General features: G+C 52.5%; 6 protein-coding genes across 6 annotated transcripts; 3 read left to right on the forward strand and 3 right to left on the reverse strand.

The window, feature by feature from the left end:
• Window positions 1–552: 552 nt before the first annotated feature.
• GT037_003526 (uncharacterized protein) lies at window positions 553–828 on the forward strand (the record flags this gene model as incomplete). The annotated part of the gene is made up of 2 exons (XM_038928573.1): window positions 553–570; window positions 640–828. The coding sequence occupies 2 exons, from the start codon at window positions 553–555 to the stop codon at window positions 826–828; spliced, it is 207 nt and encodes a 68-aa protein (XP_038788280.1).
• Window positions 829–1826: 998 nt separating this feature from the next.
• GT037_003527 (uncharacterized protein) lies at window positions 1827–2924 on the reverse strand (the record flags this gene model as incomplete). The annotated part of the gene is made up of 1 exon (XM_038928574.1): window positions 1827–2924. One exon carries the CDS (start codon window positions 2922–2924, stop codon window positions 1827–1829), a length of 1098 nt encoding a protein of 365 aa, XP_038788281.1.
• Window positions 2925–3684: 760 nt separating this feature from the next.
• On the forward strand, window positions 3685–6655 carry GT037_003528 (uncharacterized protein; the record flags this gene model as incomplete). The annotated part of the gene is made up of 4 exons (XM_038928575.1): window positions 3685–3908; window positions 3981–4092; window positions 4149–6062; window positions 6131–6655. The coding sequence occupies 4 exons, from the start codon at window positions 3685–3687 to the stop codon at window positions 6653–6655; spliced, it is 2775 nt and encodes a 924-aa protein (XP_038788282.1).
• A 1488-nt stretch (window positions 6656–8143) lies between these two features.
• GT037_003529 (uncharacterized protein) lies at window positions 8144–9190 on the reverse strand (the record flags this gene model as incomplete). The annotated part of the gene is made up of 1 exon (XM_038928576.1): window positions 8144–9190. One exon carries the CDS (start codon window positions 9188–9190, stop codon window positions 8144–8146), a length of 1047 nt encoding a protein of 348 aa, XP_038788283.1.
• Window positions 9191–9411: 221 nt separating this feature from the next.
• On the forward strand, window positions 9412–11161 carry GT037_003530 (alpha--mannosyltransferase alg11; the record flags this gene model as incomplete). Its single annotated transcript, XM_038928577.1, has 3 exons — window positions 9412–9722; window positions 9781–10907; window positions 10965–11161. The coding sequence occupies 3 exons, from the start codon at window positions 9412–9414 to the stop codon at window positions 11159–11161; spliced, it is 1635 nt and encodes a 544-aa protein (XP_038788284.1).
• Window positions 11162–11687: 526 nt separating this feature from the next.
• Window positions 11688–13220, reverse strand: GT037_003531 (uncharacterized protein; the record flags this gene model as incomplete). The annotated part of the gene is made up of 1 exon (XM_038928578.1): window positions 11688–13220. The coding sequence occupies one exon, from the start codon at window positions 13218–13220 to the stop codon at window positions 11688–11690; it is 1533 nt and encodes a 510-aa protein (XP_038788285.1).
• Window positions 13221–13320: the final 100 nt, after the last annotated feature.

Here is a 13320-nt window from a genome sequence, read left to right on the forward strand (position 1 = left end):
AGTACCCAGCAAACACGAAATACGCTCGCTCTACATGCCTTACCCAATCTGATTCTAGGTTACGCGAACCCGACGGACTGGGTATAGAGATTATCGAAGACTTATGGAACATGGTCTTATTATTGCTGAGCCGTCATGTCGGTTGTTGGGGATATCATGTACGCCATATTGCTGTAAGAGGAAGGTAGAATTTGGGCATGTGTTAGTGTCATCGGGAATCTGTGTGTTGAAATCGCTACTTCTACCTGAGTGTGCGAACTCGTGTTGATAAGTAGTAAATCATTCGTTCGATACAGGCCGCGACTGGGTCATGTGAAAAAACTCGATTCCTGGTATCACGCTCTGTCATCTGATACCAATCCTATGGAGTAAGATACTCCCTCGATGACGTTGAATGAGAATCATGCAAATAAGAGTTGTTACTTATGGAACGGTTTTTATTGCAGGAATGGGAATATTCAACGGCATTTCCATACAGAATGAAGCTTTCACATCGCAAGCGAGCTTGTGGCATAGGGGTCCCATGGCTAATTTTCTTGCGATAGCATAACCATGGATGATGGCTTGAGGGTACGTTCCTTGGATGGATCTTTGTACACCTGCATGTTCGATATGTCTCCAACTGACTGGTCAGCATAGGCAATCAAGCCTATTGCCCAAGGTTGCTTCTTTCTCAAACTCAACTGCGCTTTCTTCATCGATGTCAACGCTGATTTCGTACGAGCTTGTACTGGTCGCTTCACTAGCGGCGAGAACAGCGTTAACAGTCACGTTCTTGGTCATGTCCTTGCTGGTATTGGTAGTCTTACCGAATGCAACGCGTGGTGAAGGAAATTACAAAGGACCCAGGAAACAAACAAGTCGAAACTTGAGAGGGGAAAAGAATCTTCTGGCAACGGTGGTGAGATTTAATTCTGTGTTAGTGTAGTGGAGAAAGTGTATATAGATGTCGTTGCTTTTAGTTGAGACATCAGTCGATAAGCAGATATCGTTGGCGTTATAGATGTAGCGGTGGACTACGTCAAGGAGATTTATTGCTTTTTGACATTGGGTTCGACATGTGCAACAGCCTATACGCCAACAGTCTACGTGTTTTATGATACTGCTTCCACTAGCCGACGGGCTCCACAGTGAGAAAACCGAAACTCCATCGCTTGTTACCATTACCAATTTCCGTTGCGCACCCCTTGGAGTATACGAAAGAGAAACACAATGAACCAAAGAGTCCAACTCCATATTCCAATGACATAAGAGAGGGAAGGAAGTCGGAGGACGCGCTCGAAAATAAAGCGGTGACGTAGGAAGCCTAACAACACATACGAAAGCTGGTATGTAACCAGTACGCGAGCGCACTTCATCCGAAGAACACAGTGCGCCGTAGACCGAGACTGCAACAACACATCCCACGAGCGCGACGTATCAATAGTAAGTTCGGGATTGCCCAGGGCTGAGTCGAAAAGAGCCAAGTCCAAACACGACAGTATTTCGTGTGATTTACCGATCGTCGGTGTCAGAGCGTCTCGGTGTAACGGTGCAGTGCGCTCGTTTCGTGTGTAAGTGAGGCGTGGGCAGTGCAGTGAAGGACCAACGTGACATGTGTGATTGGGTCATCGAGATTTGAGATGATAAAAGTTTCGAGCCATACGAAGGAGTATGCTCGCTACGAAGTTCAAGCCCCGCACTACTACAGTAGTGATCGCAAAAGCAGCAAGTACGTCGCGGTTGGACTTGTGTGTTACCGATACGCAAGGGGGAGATCCTACGGGGATCCTACCCAGACTATCGGACATGTTGGCGGAGGGATACGGAGGTCCGGACCGTCAACATTATAGGAAGGTATTGCCAGCTATGGGACTAGTCCATTTGCCCTTTTTGGCTGCTCGCATCTCAGCGTACAAGGCTGGATTAATGCCTTTCTTATGACACTTTTTGAGCTCAGCTTCACTCAAAGTACTCGTGTCGAAGTCGCTTGCACTCCATTTACTGCTTCCGCTTGATTTTGACCCAGATCGACTTCGCTCGACGTTGTCAAGTATAGACTGTAGAGAGCGTTCTTCTGGCATGGATCGTTGCTCCTCCGATAGAGAAGTCGTTGATCTTGAAAAGTTGGATATGTGAGCGGAGGTACGATCAACTGAGGTCGACTTTGCTATAACCAGGCGAGTAGGGCTCGGAGGAGGATCTGGCGTCTTATCTGTCAATCTTCGAGGCATCATTTTTCGAAACAGCGACTGCGGTGTATGGTGATCAAGGCTCCCGTACTCCAAGGGCGTTTCTACGGGTGTAGACGTTCGCCTCGAGCTTCCACTTGAAGAGTGCATCGACGACGGTTTAGACATGATACTTGGTGGAGGGTTGGTAGGCGGATCATCTTCCAGGGTAAACCAATCTGGCGAAGGGGCCTCGGCTTCAGGCGGATCGTGGCCATAGATGCTCTGATCATCTTCTCCCGTTGTGGTCACTGAGTTGATAGTCTCCAACGACGTCTGTCGTCGCAGATGCGGAGGAAATCGCTTGATGTTACTGATCTCTCTCTTGTTGTTTCTGTATGATATGAGGCCGCGTGGGTGTCGCCGTGAAGACGGCGGCTCAAGTGGGGGATCCGGATCAGGTGACGGTACATCTTGCACCTCCTGACTTCGAAACGGACGAGAAAATTGGCGAGCGGGATTCTTTGGCGGAGGCGCATCGACTGGATGCGACCGGAGCGGATTGAGACCTGATGAAGAGGCAGGACGACTTGTGGCTTCACCGTCAAGCGAAGCAGATCGACTGCGCGCTATTGGAGGTGGGGCTGCTCCATCTAGATCCTCGTCGGACTCGTCAAAAACATAGGTTCGGTGGTCCCTGTACTGCTTCTGTGCTTCCAGAGCGGCCCTAGGTGAGCGACGGATGGCAGGCGGAAGGGCGTCGTCAACGTCCATGGCAGTTTGTGTGAGGTTGTATCATGACATCTGGAAAAAGGAAAATAGGATGTGAAAATACCCCGATACCAGCTTGCACGTCGGGCCCGCCCAACCACCCAATGCACATCAATCATGACGCAGAACGGGCTGCCAGAATCCTATGGCGTGGGTTAGCGTGGATCGGAGAATGCCTGTACCTTGCATAGCGTTCACGATGAGATGCGTCAACATGTCAGTTGAGATTTGGTGTTGAAGTTTAGCGCAGATGCAACAGACGCGACGCTGATTGTAGGTCGTTGATTTGGGTAAGCCGTCTTGTGGAAATGGGCAAACAGCATCATCGTGTCCATCGAGGCCGAATGAGATGCGGAGACGGACGGCAGGATACCTGTCGATTACGCGGGTGGCTAAGGTTTTCGGCCGTTTTGGCCGTTGGAGACTGGGCAACTGGGCCAACGGTCGAGCCCATCACGTGCCTTGGCTGAGTTGATACAGGCGGACAGTCGAAACGCGTTTCAAGCGGGCAAGACGTATCAGCAGCTAGTTGGGACAAGGATGGTGGGTTGGAGTGGCTCCGAGCTGATGTTTCGACTGGAGGCGGGACCTGACAGGCCAGCAGCGCTAGGGCCAGGGACGGACTAGTGGATTCACCAACAACCGCAGGTCCACGGGCGCTCCTTACTTAGTTGAGTTGCACTGTCGCTGTCCACGCGAACAGCATGTATGCCACAACCACGGCCATAACCGATTCGCCGCGCACAGTACGTGTCCGCTCATCATGAGCAACGACGCGCCCACGCCCATCTCGGACGAGGAGGTGGTGGCACTCACCAAGGCGGCCTTTGAGCACTCCCGCCAGGACATTAACCATCGTGCGGCCGCCGAGACGCCCCGGGAACTGCAGCAACAGCAGCAGCCAGGTATTACGATTGACCTGGGCCACAAGAACATTGCCCGCCTGCCTGACGAGGTCATCGATGTCATCCGGGCCGAGATTGAAAGGTACACACGCACCCGCCGCCCGCGCTTGCCCCCGCTGCCTTGGACTGTGGGAGAGACATGCTGACCTGCCAGACTCGCTCTTTCCCACAATCTCCTCTCGACTCTCCCGTCCCGCCTTATCGAATGCAGACGTCTCCGCTACCTCAACGTGCGCTACAATGCCATGCGCGAAATCCCCAATGCCGTACGTTGGCCCGCTGCAACACACTGCACAGCAAGCCTCCACTGACACTACCCTAGATCCTCGACATGACCTCGCTCGAGATCCTCGACGTGAGCAGGAACAAGATCAGGTCCATACCGTCCAAAATCTCAAACTTGACCTCTTTGAAGGTGCTGGCAATCGCAAAGAACAAGATTGAGGAATTGCCCGTCTGCCTGGGCGAGATCAACAGCTTGCAGGTCCTTAAACTAGACGGCAATCCGCTCGTCTTCCCCCCGCCAGACGTGTGCACCATCAAGGACAACGCCCCCTCACCCGCCAACGAGAACGAGCGAGATGCCGTCATAGCCACCCAGGTCAAGCGCTTCATGCGCCAACACATCTCAAAAGAGCGCCAGCGGAGCGAGCTGGAAAGGCTGCGCGTCGAATCTTCTGGTGACGAGAGCTGGACCGAAAGCAACCCGGAGACACCCCGCCCGTCCAAGCGAGCCAACGGCGGACGATTCCCCGTGAGACCCAGTGTAGGCAACATCGATGGCTTCTCTGACACCAAGGCCGACTCACCTGGCTTGCCTGTCCCACCTATCCCAGTTCGTTCCCACTACCGTGTCGGATCTACAACGAGCAATGGAAACGGCGCCGGCATCGTCGTTTCAAAGCGGCCCCCAGTGTCTCCCCTCGCCCTGACAAACGGAAGCAATGAGCGTAACCGAAGCCAAAGTGAAGGCTCAGGACCTTCGTCACACCGCCAGAAGCGAATGGGCATATACACTAACAAAACATCGGAGCTGGGTTCTGTTGACGAATTACGGCGGACAAGTCACTTCCGCGGCTTCAGTCAGGGCATTGTTGTTCCTGCTCATTCTGCTGCCAACGGTCTGTCAGGCCCAGCAACCGCTGGTGCTTATGGAGATACTGGTACCGTCAGATCTCTCGCAAACCGCCCACTATCTGATGTGCGCGAACACCGGCGGAACTCGCGTGCGCCAGACATTGTCGTCGAGGCTGCAAAAAACTTCCTCTATGCCATATCCCAACTGCACGACTGCGTCTCACACATGGTACGCTCAATCAAATTGACAGCCAAGACGAAAGAAAGCCTGCGCCGTAAAGAAGACTTTTATCGCAGATACTCGACCACCTACCTCAATATCCGTGCGCTGAACGAGGTGTTGCACAAGTTCGACAGGCTGGTCGAAGAGGACGAGGAAGACGCACAGAAGCTCTCTAGAAGCGTATACATGTATGCTCTAAGATGTCTCGAGTCTTTCATGTCCATCAGCCTCTCAATCGCCGAGAATCGCGTTGAGATAACCCAGAATGCGAATGCACACATCATGCGGACTTTCCTGTTCCTCCAGCAAGCCAGTCTGATCGAGATGAGGAACGCCTGTTCGATTTTGGGTGCGCAGTTCAAGGATACTTCGGTAGCTTCGCACCGGCCTAGCAATGTCGACCCAGTGGCTACAGTACGGGCACGCCCATCAAGAGTGAACCGTCGTTTCCAGACATCGCCGCCACAGCGAAACGGTGGCTACCAGATGCCACCACCAGTCATCTTGCACAGCAACGACAACAGTCGTTCCAACACCCTGACAAGCATTAGTGCCGCAACACCGCGCTCGGGGGAGTCATTCTCAACACTTGCTCCGTCTATGACACGGTCCAACACGCTGACCAGCAGTTTCGACGAAGCAGACGAAGATGCTCAATTTGACCGGGTCTACACGAAACTGAGAAATGCATCCGACAACTGCAGAAACTCCATGCCACAGATTACGCGTATGATGCGAGAGCAATTTGATGGTCTACGACGTGATCTTGACACCGAGGATCCACGAGTGAAGGCGCTGGCGAATCTTATCGACAAAAGCAATGATGTTCAACAAATGACGAATCCCCTTGCTGGCCGTCTATCACAGATGCAGCTTAAAGACAGCTACACTCGCAACCAGCCCGAATTCTGGCAACAATGCATGGGTTTCATCAAGGTACGTATACCCATGTTTGTTTCAAATCGCAGTTTTGAGAACAGTACGTTGACTAAAATTTGTTTCAGGCTTGGCAAGAACTCGCTGCAGCGTATACCCAGCAGGGTAGAGAACACAAGCTGCTCTCTGGCGAGATCAAACAGCTTATGCGGCCACTGCATAAGATGGTAAAGGAGGCCAGTTTGGCTATCAATGACAGTCCTTGGTCGCATCTTACCAGTAACAATCCCGGTCTAATGGGTCCGCCGAGCTTGTCGTCCATCACTTCACGCACCCAACCACCTAGGTTTATGAAACAGCCCAGCGGAACCATGTCTTCGAGCGGTGGACCTTCGTTCCCAGGCCCCATCAATACGTCCATACCTGCGATGGCTTCGGTCTTCTCTGCACAGCCTTACTCTACGGCAAGCTTCGGTTCGCAAGGCTCCGGCGGTTATGGCACTCCAGTCCCGGCGACGCCACTCAGCGCCGCTCTAGGAGCCGCAGCCCAGGCGACTATCCCAAATACCCCTCGCGTTTCTCAGGGTTCCAACACGCTCAATGTCTTCGAGCGAGCTGATCGCCTGCTTAGTCAGACAAGTCGTCGCGTTTGACATGTATAAGCTCTATATACCGGCTTCAGTCTATCATTGGCCTCAACTGCGTATGGCAATGGATTGATATGTACATCGTCTATACCTGCATAGGTTGTGTTGATGCGCAGCAGCGCACGTACGCATTCGTTTGCTTTTCTGATTTCTTCTATACTTGTTTTTGCCAGAGAATGTTTCTATTTGCATACCATTAGCGACGGCGTTTGTCCGGATTTCACTCTTTTCATACTATGATGGCATATCGGATTGCATGTCGGACATGGTGTTTGGAATCGTTAACAAGGTTCATTACTGCATAGTAGGCGTTTCTTGTCTTTGGTCTTATGGAGTGGGATGGAGTGGCTGGATGAACGGCTGGACGGTGGGTTGAACCTCTGGTAGGATGATATGGTGCACATATGACACGTCTTAATGTCTACAATGCACGGTCGGTCGGTCGCAGGAGATACATTCCGTCTTACCCGCATCAATCGTTACGAAGTACATGGCTCATGCAACCATGATTCTAGGAAGAAGAAGCAAATCTCGATGTGCATAACTTGCCCACATGTGTAAATACTTTCTGAGAAGAAGCTCAGGTCTGTTACTTTGACTCTTGTGGAACTACAGCAAAGAGCTCAACCTTGCCTAAGACAACTTTGATCTCCATAGATGCTTTTCTCACTACTGCTTGTACAGCCTTCACTTGCCTAAGACAGTGTGCAGGATATCTTGAGACAAACATGACAAGTTCAAGACACCGAGAGTATTTTTTATTTCCTACTCTGCTTTCTCTAGATGTCGCTACATCATCTTCAACAACGCCGCCTAAGGACCAGAAGAACCAGGAGAAAGTTCCCGCCTAAGAGCAGCCAAGCCGCTCACGCGATACCGGTAACGTCAGGACGGTGAAGGATGATGCCGTTGCGCCATTTGCAGCTCCAGCACTTGTCCAGCCCCAGGCGAGCGTTCGGTTATCCAACCTTCTGACTTAGCCGCTTAGAACCGCTGTATAGCCTCGAAAAGCATGAGCGAGGCGAGCAAGAAGGCTCAGCTACCGCATCATCATCATCATCATCATCATCACCACCACCACCGCCACCATCGCTAAACAGCCCGCATCGACAAGATAACGCGATTTTACCAGCAGCCTAAACCAACATCAACACAAAAATAACCACATTCTACCCAAAAGCCTTTGTGGTTCATGTTGTCGACCCCACGACTGGCGTCGTCATTCATGTCTCGCAGCTAGTTTCCTACATATAGGTTGACACTGTACTCGACGTGTACTTGGATTTGTTTCTGGACAAAGTCGCCGAGCGAATTGAATTCGATGTCAGGGAGGCAATGCTGCGAACATGTCCGGTCACGGCTATGGTGCAACAGTTGTCTCTAAGGCGGCGGAAACTACCCGAGGCAATAGGGTGCGTACGACTCCACTTTAAGTAATCCGGTCCAGACATGTCTTGAGTCGTCTGTCCTGCGTATGAAGCGCCTCACCAGGATTCACTTCGGCGAATAGGGTGTTTGTGGCGACAGCTTAAGCACCTTCCGTCCTTCTGACACAGGTGATGGCGGCATGAGAAGCGGCCTTTTACATGCTGTGTAGCCTCGTGGTGCAGGATATTTCCGATCCAGCCAGAGATTCCATAGCATGACTGAAGCTGTACTTGATGACCAGTACAGCATCAATGCCGCAGGAAGGTCTTGGCACAGAGGGCCGATTAATAGAGAAACAAAAAGTAAAGTCCTCCGAAGCACACCAGGCCACCTCCGAGATCCGTCGCTTTCGACAGTGTTTTTCGTAGTATAGATGTTTGCAAACATGATACCAGATGCGATGAACGGGAGAGCCCCCGTGGGGTCCGGAACAAGTAGATCCTGGAACCAGAGTATGCCTTCCGCTGCCAACGAAGGCTCGAACCATGCAGTAGATGTGACACGTCTAACAATTTCACCGGCTTCGTTCGTCATGGTTGCACCTTGGCCATTAATGGCCGCAACCGCCATACCTATCAGACCATCATGGGCGCCGCATTTCTGCCGTATGACCTCAGCCATAGCGATGAATATGGGAAATTGGAACAAGGTCCAACTAATTTGGCCACGTAGACTGACATTCCACCTCTTGTCCAAGGCCGATATCGTGTCATCTACTTCTTTCTTGACCGTTAATTTGGCCTGCTTGATGGTTCGGAAGTTACCACGCTTTAATATCTCGTCACGTTTCTGAAAAGCAAGCGCTTGTCGGAGCGGATGGAGACCAATATACCGTGCCATGAGGGCGCGCGAGTAGGCTCCAGCTGTAGTGACAAGAAGACCGCGAACAAGGAAGGCGGTGAGGGGTATGGCAGCATACCATGGCACGGTGGCGTGGACGAGCGACATGAGCTCGTGGGGAAGGTACAGGAGGGCATCGGCGACGGGACCTTGTCGCGGGGTCGAAGCATGGAAGGCGCGTGTTGGCTTGGAGAATATTGGAGGCCGAGAGGGCATAGAGGTGCGCGAGAGCCATTGGCATGCTGGCTGCCGCAAGAGGCGCGACGACAGCATGTTGTGATAAATTTGGGATGCTTCAACTATCTAGTCAAATGTCCGACTCGCGAGAGAAAGAGGCTCCTGCTAGCGCGTCAGGGTTCCATGCTCTCGGGCCGGGGCCAGGAACCGATGTCATCCCACCTGAACAGCTGTCGCTTTGCCTAAACATTTGTCCATGGCCTGAGTCTTACGCTGTCTGTCTCCTCCGCCGTGCCTCGATTCGGTGTCGCTTCGAGATGGGTCTTTTACCCATCCTCCTCTCGCTACTAGTGCCCGCACTCTTGGCTACCGTCTTTCTCCCCAAGACCCTGCGCTTTGCTGCGGAACTAGTGGGACAACACTTGCGTCGATCTTCCCGTACACGACGAGAGCTGTTACTCGCCAGGGTAGCCAGCGAGACCAAGACATTTGAGGCGCAGCAGAAGAACAAGAAGACAGAGGATGAAGACTGGGAACAAGTTGGAAACACACCTCCTAGTGGTACGGTGAAGCATGGCCAGGCTGACAGTGAATGGCATGGTATTGTCGGCTTCTTCCACCCTTTCTGGTACGCGTGGCATATTCTGAAGTGCTGCTGTATGGTCGCTGACATGCTGTTTTTACAGCAACGCAGGAGGCGGTGGTGAGCGAGTCCTATGGGCTGCGATCCGAGCACACCAAAAGCGTTGGCCAAAGGCTACCTGCATAGTCTACACCGGTGACCATGATGTCGACAAAGCTGCCATTCTCAAACGTGTCAAAGATCGTTTCAACATCCAGCTACACCCGCCGACCGTCCACTTTCTCTACCTCACAACCCGCGACTGGGTACTCGCAAGCACATGGCCGCGTTTTACACTACTGGGCCAATCTCTCGGCTCCCTCGTCCTTGCCTACGATGCCTTCAGCCTCCTTGTACCGGATATCTTCATAGATACCATGGGTTACGCCTTCGCTCTTGGCCTGTCGTCCTTCCTCTTCCCAACCGTACCCACCGGTGCATACGTACACTACCCGACCATTTCCACAGATATGCTCGATTCGCTACAAGTTGGAGGTCAAGGTATAAATGCAGGAACAGGCACAGGATATCGGGGTATGGTGAAGAAAAAGTACTGGCAGCTCTTTGCAAAGCTATACAGCAAACTCGGTAGTACCATTGATGTGGTAATGACAAACTCCACATGGACGCAAAGCCACATCAAAACTCTCTGGGAGCCATATCGTATCAAAAGGAGCAAGTCAATCGACATCGACGTCGTCTTTCCGCCTGTAGCTGTTGAAGAAGTCATAGAAGCCGTCCCAGTCTCCGAGTCCAGCGAGAAGAATCGTGGCCCTTACCTCCTCTACATCGCGCAGTTCCGACCGGAAAAGAATCACAGACTTATTCTTGAGGCCTTCGCATCATTCCTACATTCCACACCTGAACTTCCAGCATACCCCAACCATACCCCGAAGCTCGTCCTGATTGGCTCAGTACGAAACTCTCACGACGATGCGAAGCGTGTCTACGAGCTGAGGTTGCTAGCGCATGAGTTACACATCAAGGAGAATGTGGAGTTCATATGCGACGCGCCGTGGCCGCAAATGCTCGAGTGGATGCGCAAAGCTAGTGTAGGAGTGAACGCCATGTGGAACGAACATTTCGGTATTGGTGTGGTGGAGTATCAAGCTGCTGGTATGATCTCTGTGGTCAACAACTCTGGTGGGCCTAAGCTAGACATTGTGATTGAGGTCGATGGAAAACCCACTGGTAAGTCTGATGCACATCACTCTGTCAAATCTATATTATTGCTCACGTACAACCAAGGTTTCCATGCCACCACTGCAGAGCAATATGCCGACGGCTTCCGCAAGGCCCTTACTCTTTCACCCGAAGACACACTCGACATGCGACAACGGGCTCGAAGGTCATCTGAGCGTTTTACTGACCAAATGTTTGTGGACAAGTGGCTGACTAATGCCGAGAAGCTTGTTGCTCTGCAAATCAAGCGGGCGTCGAGATGAGAGTCAACTAGCCAACTGGGAACATGGCGTTATACTGAACAGCATGGGATTTCTTGATACCACACATGAGCATTGGGCGGTTGCATCCTAGGAGTCAAGCATACGATATATATTCAATTTCTTGCACCTACATATCAAGACCATAGTATGATACGTGTGACGACCACAGAGTTGATGAATAAGATTGGGGAGGAACACGTGAGGGTAGTGCAGAATAGGTTTTGTCTTATTCTTGTTCCTCTTTCTAGGAACTCAAGCTACATAACGATATTGAATGAGTCATCCATCGTAAGAAGTACGAAAATCCACGATTGATTCTCCCAGAACTTGTTCCAAGTCATCCACAGATGTCTTCACATTGTGGAGCATAACTTTTCGTAACACGAGCATTAAGCGGCCAAATGCCAATCGGTAGATAGTTACCAAGACAGTGCAACGTAAACAGCATGATTGCAGCAGAAGTGGACAAACATCAAAGTGGCAGGACCAGCCAAGCCAACGGAAGCAGTGGGGATAATAAGTCAGATCACAACCGCTCAAGCTCCTGAAAGCGCTCAACAGGGTCAGCAAAAGACCGCGTCAAGCCTACCGAAGCCCAAAAGTCGTCACTAACATCTTCTCTGCGCGCAAGACGCTCCAGCAACGACCGCGCGTCACGGAGCTCCTGATCTAGTGGCGGCGGCGGCGGTGAGTCGGCACGGACAAGTGGAGGAATGCTCTCGTTGTCGCTGGCGCTCGCAGCTTCCTCGGAAGGTCCATCAAGCTGTGGTATTTGTGGCCTCTGCGCCACTTCTGTCTCGACATCTCTCCAAATGCCTGAGTTGTAGAAGCTGCGAACGACTTCGCTGGCGTCTCGGGATCGGTCGATTACGCGGAGTGAGTAACGCTCTATATCTCGCGCAGGAGGCTCGTTGGAGAAATACGACGGCCGCATTCTTCGGCGAGGCTCGGTCGAGTGTGAGATACCCAAGCGGTTTCTAAAAGCCTCTGTGCCTGTACGACGACGTATACTGCCACGTATATCCATTTCTTCTTCTTCGGTATCTGATGCTGTGTCATCCTCCGAGGTATCGCATGCCCGCATGGATTGCTCGTTTTGTGGAGGTGAGTGACGTCGGGATGGCACTGTAAGATGAGTTTGCGAGGATGCCGCGGAATTGGCACTTCCCGCTCGCGAACTGGTATGCGAGTTTGTGAATGAGGCTGACGCTGCGGCTGATGCAAATGATGACCCCGCAGTTGGTGCGACAGGGTCGTCGACGACAGTCGTGAGAAAACTGTCCCATTGCAACTGATCGTCAAAAGGGCTGACACTGCGATTTCGGTCGCCCAGGCCGTCCAGTGTAGCAACAGGGCTCCAAGACTCGCGCAAGGAGCTGGCGGGTAGCGGTCCATCCGCAATAGTACGGCGACCCATCCTGCGTAGTGGAGGGAAAGCTACGGCGTTGTTCTCGCCTGTCTCGTGGCTTTCCTCGTGCACATTCGCAATGTCGCCTCGCGCCCCAGATGGGTCAGCACGGGGACTCTGGGAACGTGTTCGCGTTGATCGTCCAGTGGCGCGACGGTATGAAGTGTACCCTCGCAGGCGTGAAAAAGGGTCATGCGCATCGCGTTGTGCTTCTGCTTCTGACGTCCGCGAAGCTGCAGCTGGCGCAAATCCTGGGGTGAAGGCTGCTAAGGGGCGCTCGTGGTCGGGACTGGCGCGCATCTCGTGGGCGCGCATGTAGCCATCAAGACGACTGCGCGAACGGCGCACGCTGCTCTCGTCGCGCTGTAGAGTAGGTGGGTGCCTCGAAGCCTCGTTGCTGCGGTATTCGGTCCTCGAGACTTCAGGAACAGGTGGCGGCGCCAAACGCGCGCGGTGTGACGAGCGAGGTATCCACTCGATATGCGGAGCAGAGATGAGGAAGTCGGTATCGAGTGTGCTGCGAGGACGCGGTGATCTGTTAGGTCTTGCGCGGCGCCGGATGGGTGAGCGTGAGCCGGCGATGTCGGCTCGAAGTACGTCTTTCTCCTTTGCTTCCTCGCGCTTCACATTCCATCCGATCGGTATACCCATTGCGCAAGATACGTGAAGTTGGGGATTCCAAGAAAGATGGGTGTGGTTGCCGTGTGGATGGTGACGCGCCGGATGATGCTAATGGGGATGGGTCGGAGAA

The sequence above is a fragment of the Alternaria burnsii genome (assembly GCF_013036055.1).
Source record: "Alternaria burnsii strain CBS107.38 chromosome Unknown 730, whole genome shotgun sequence".
Lineage (NCBI taxonomy): Eukaryota > Fungi > Ascomycota > Dothideomycetes > Pleosporales > Pleosporaceae > Alternaria > Alternaria burnsii.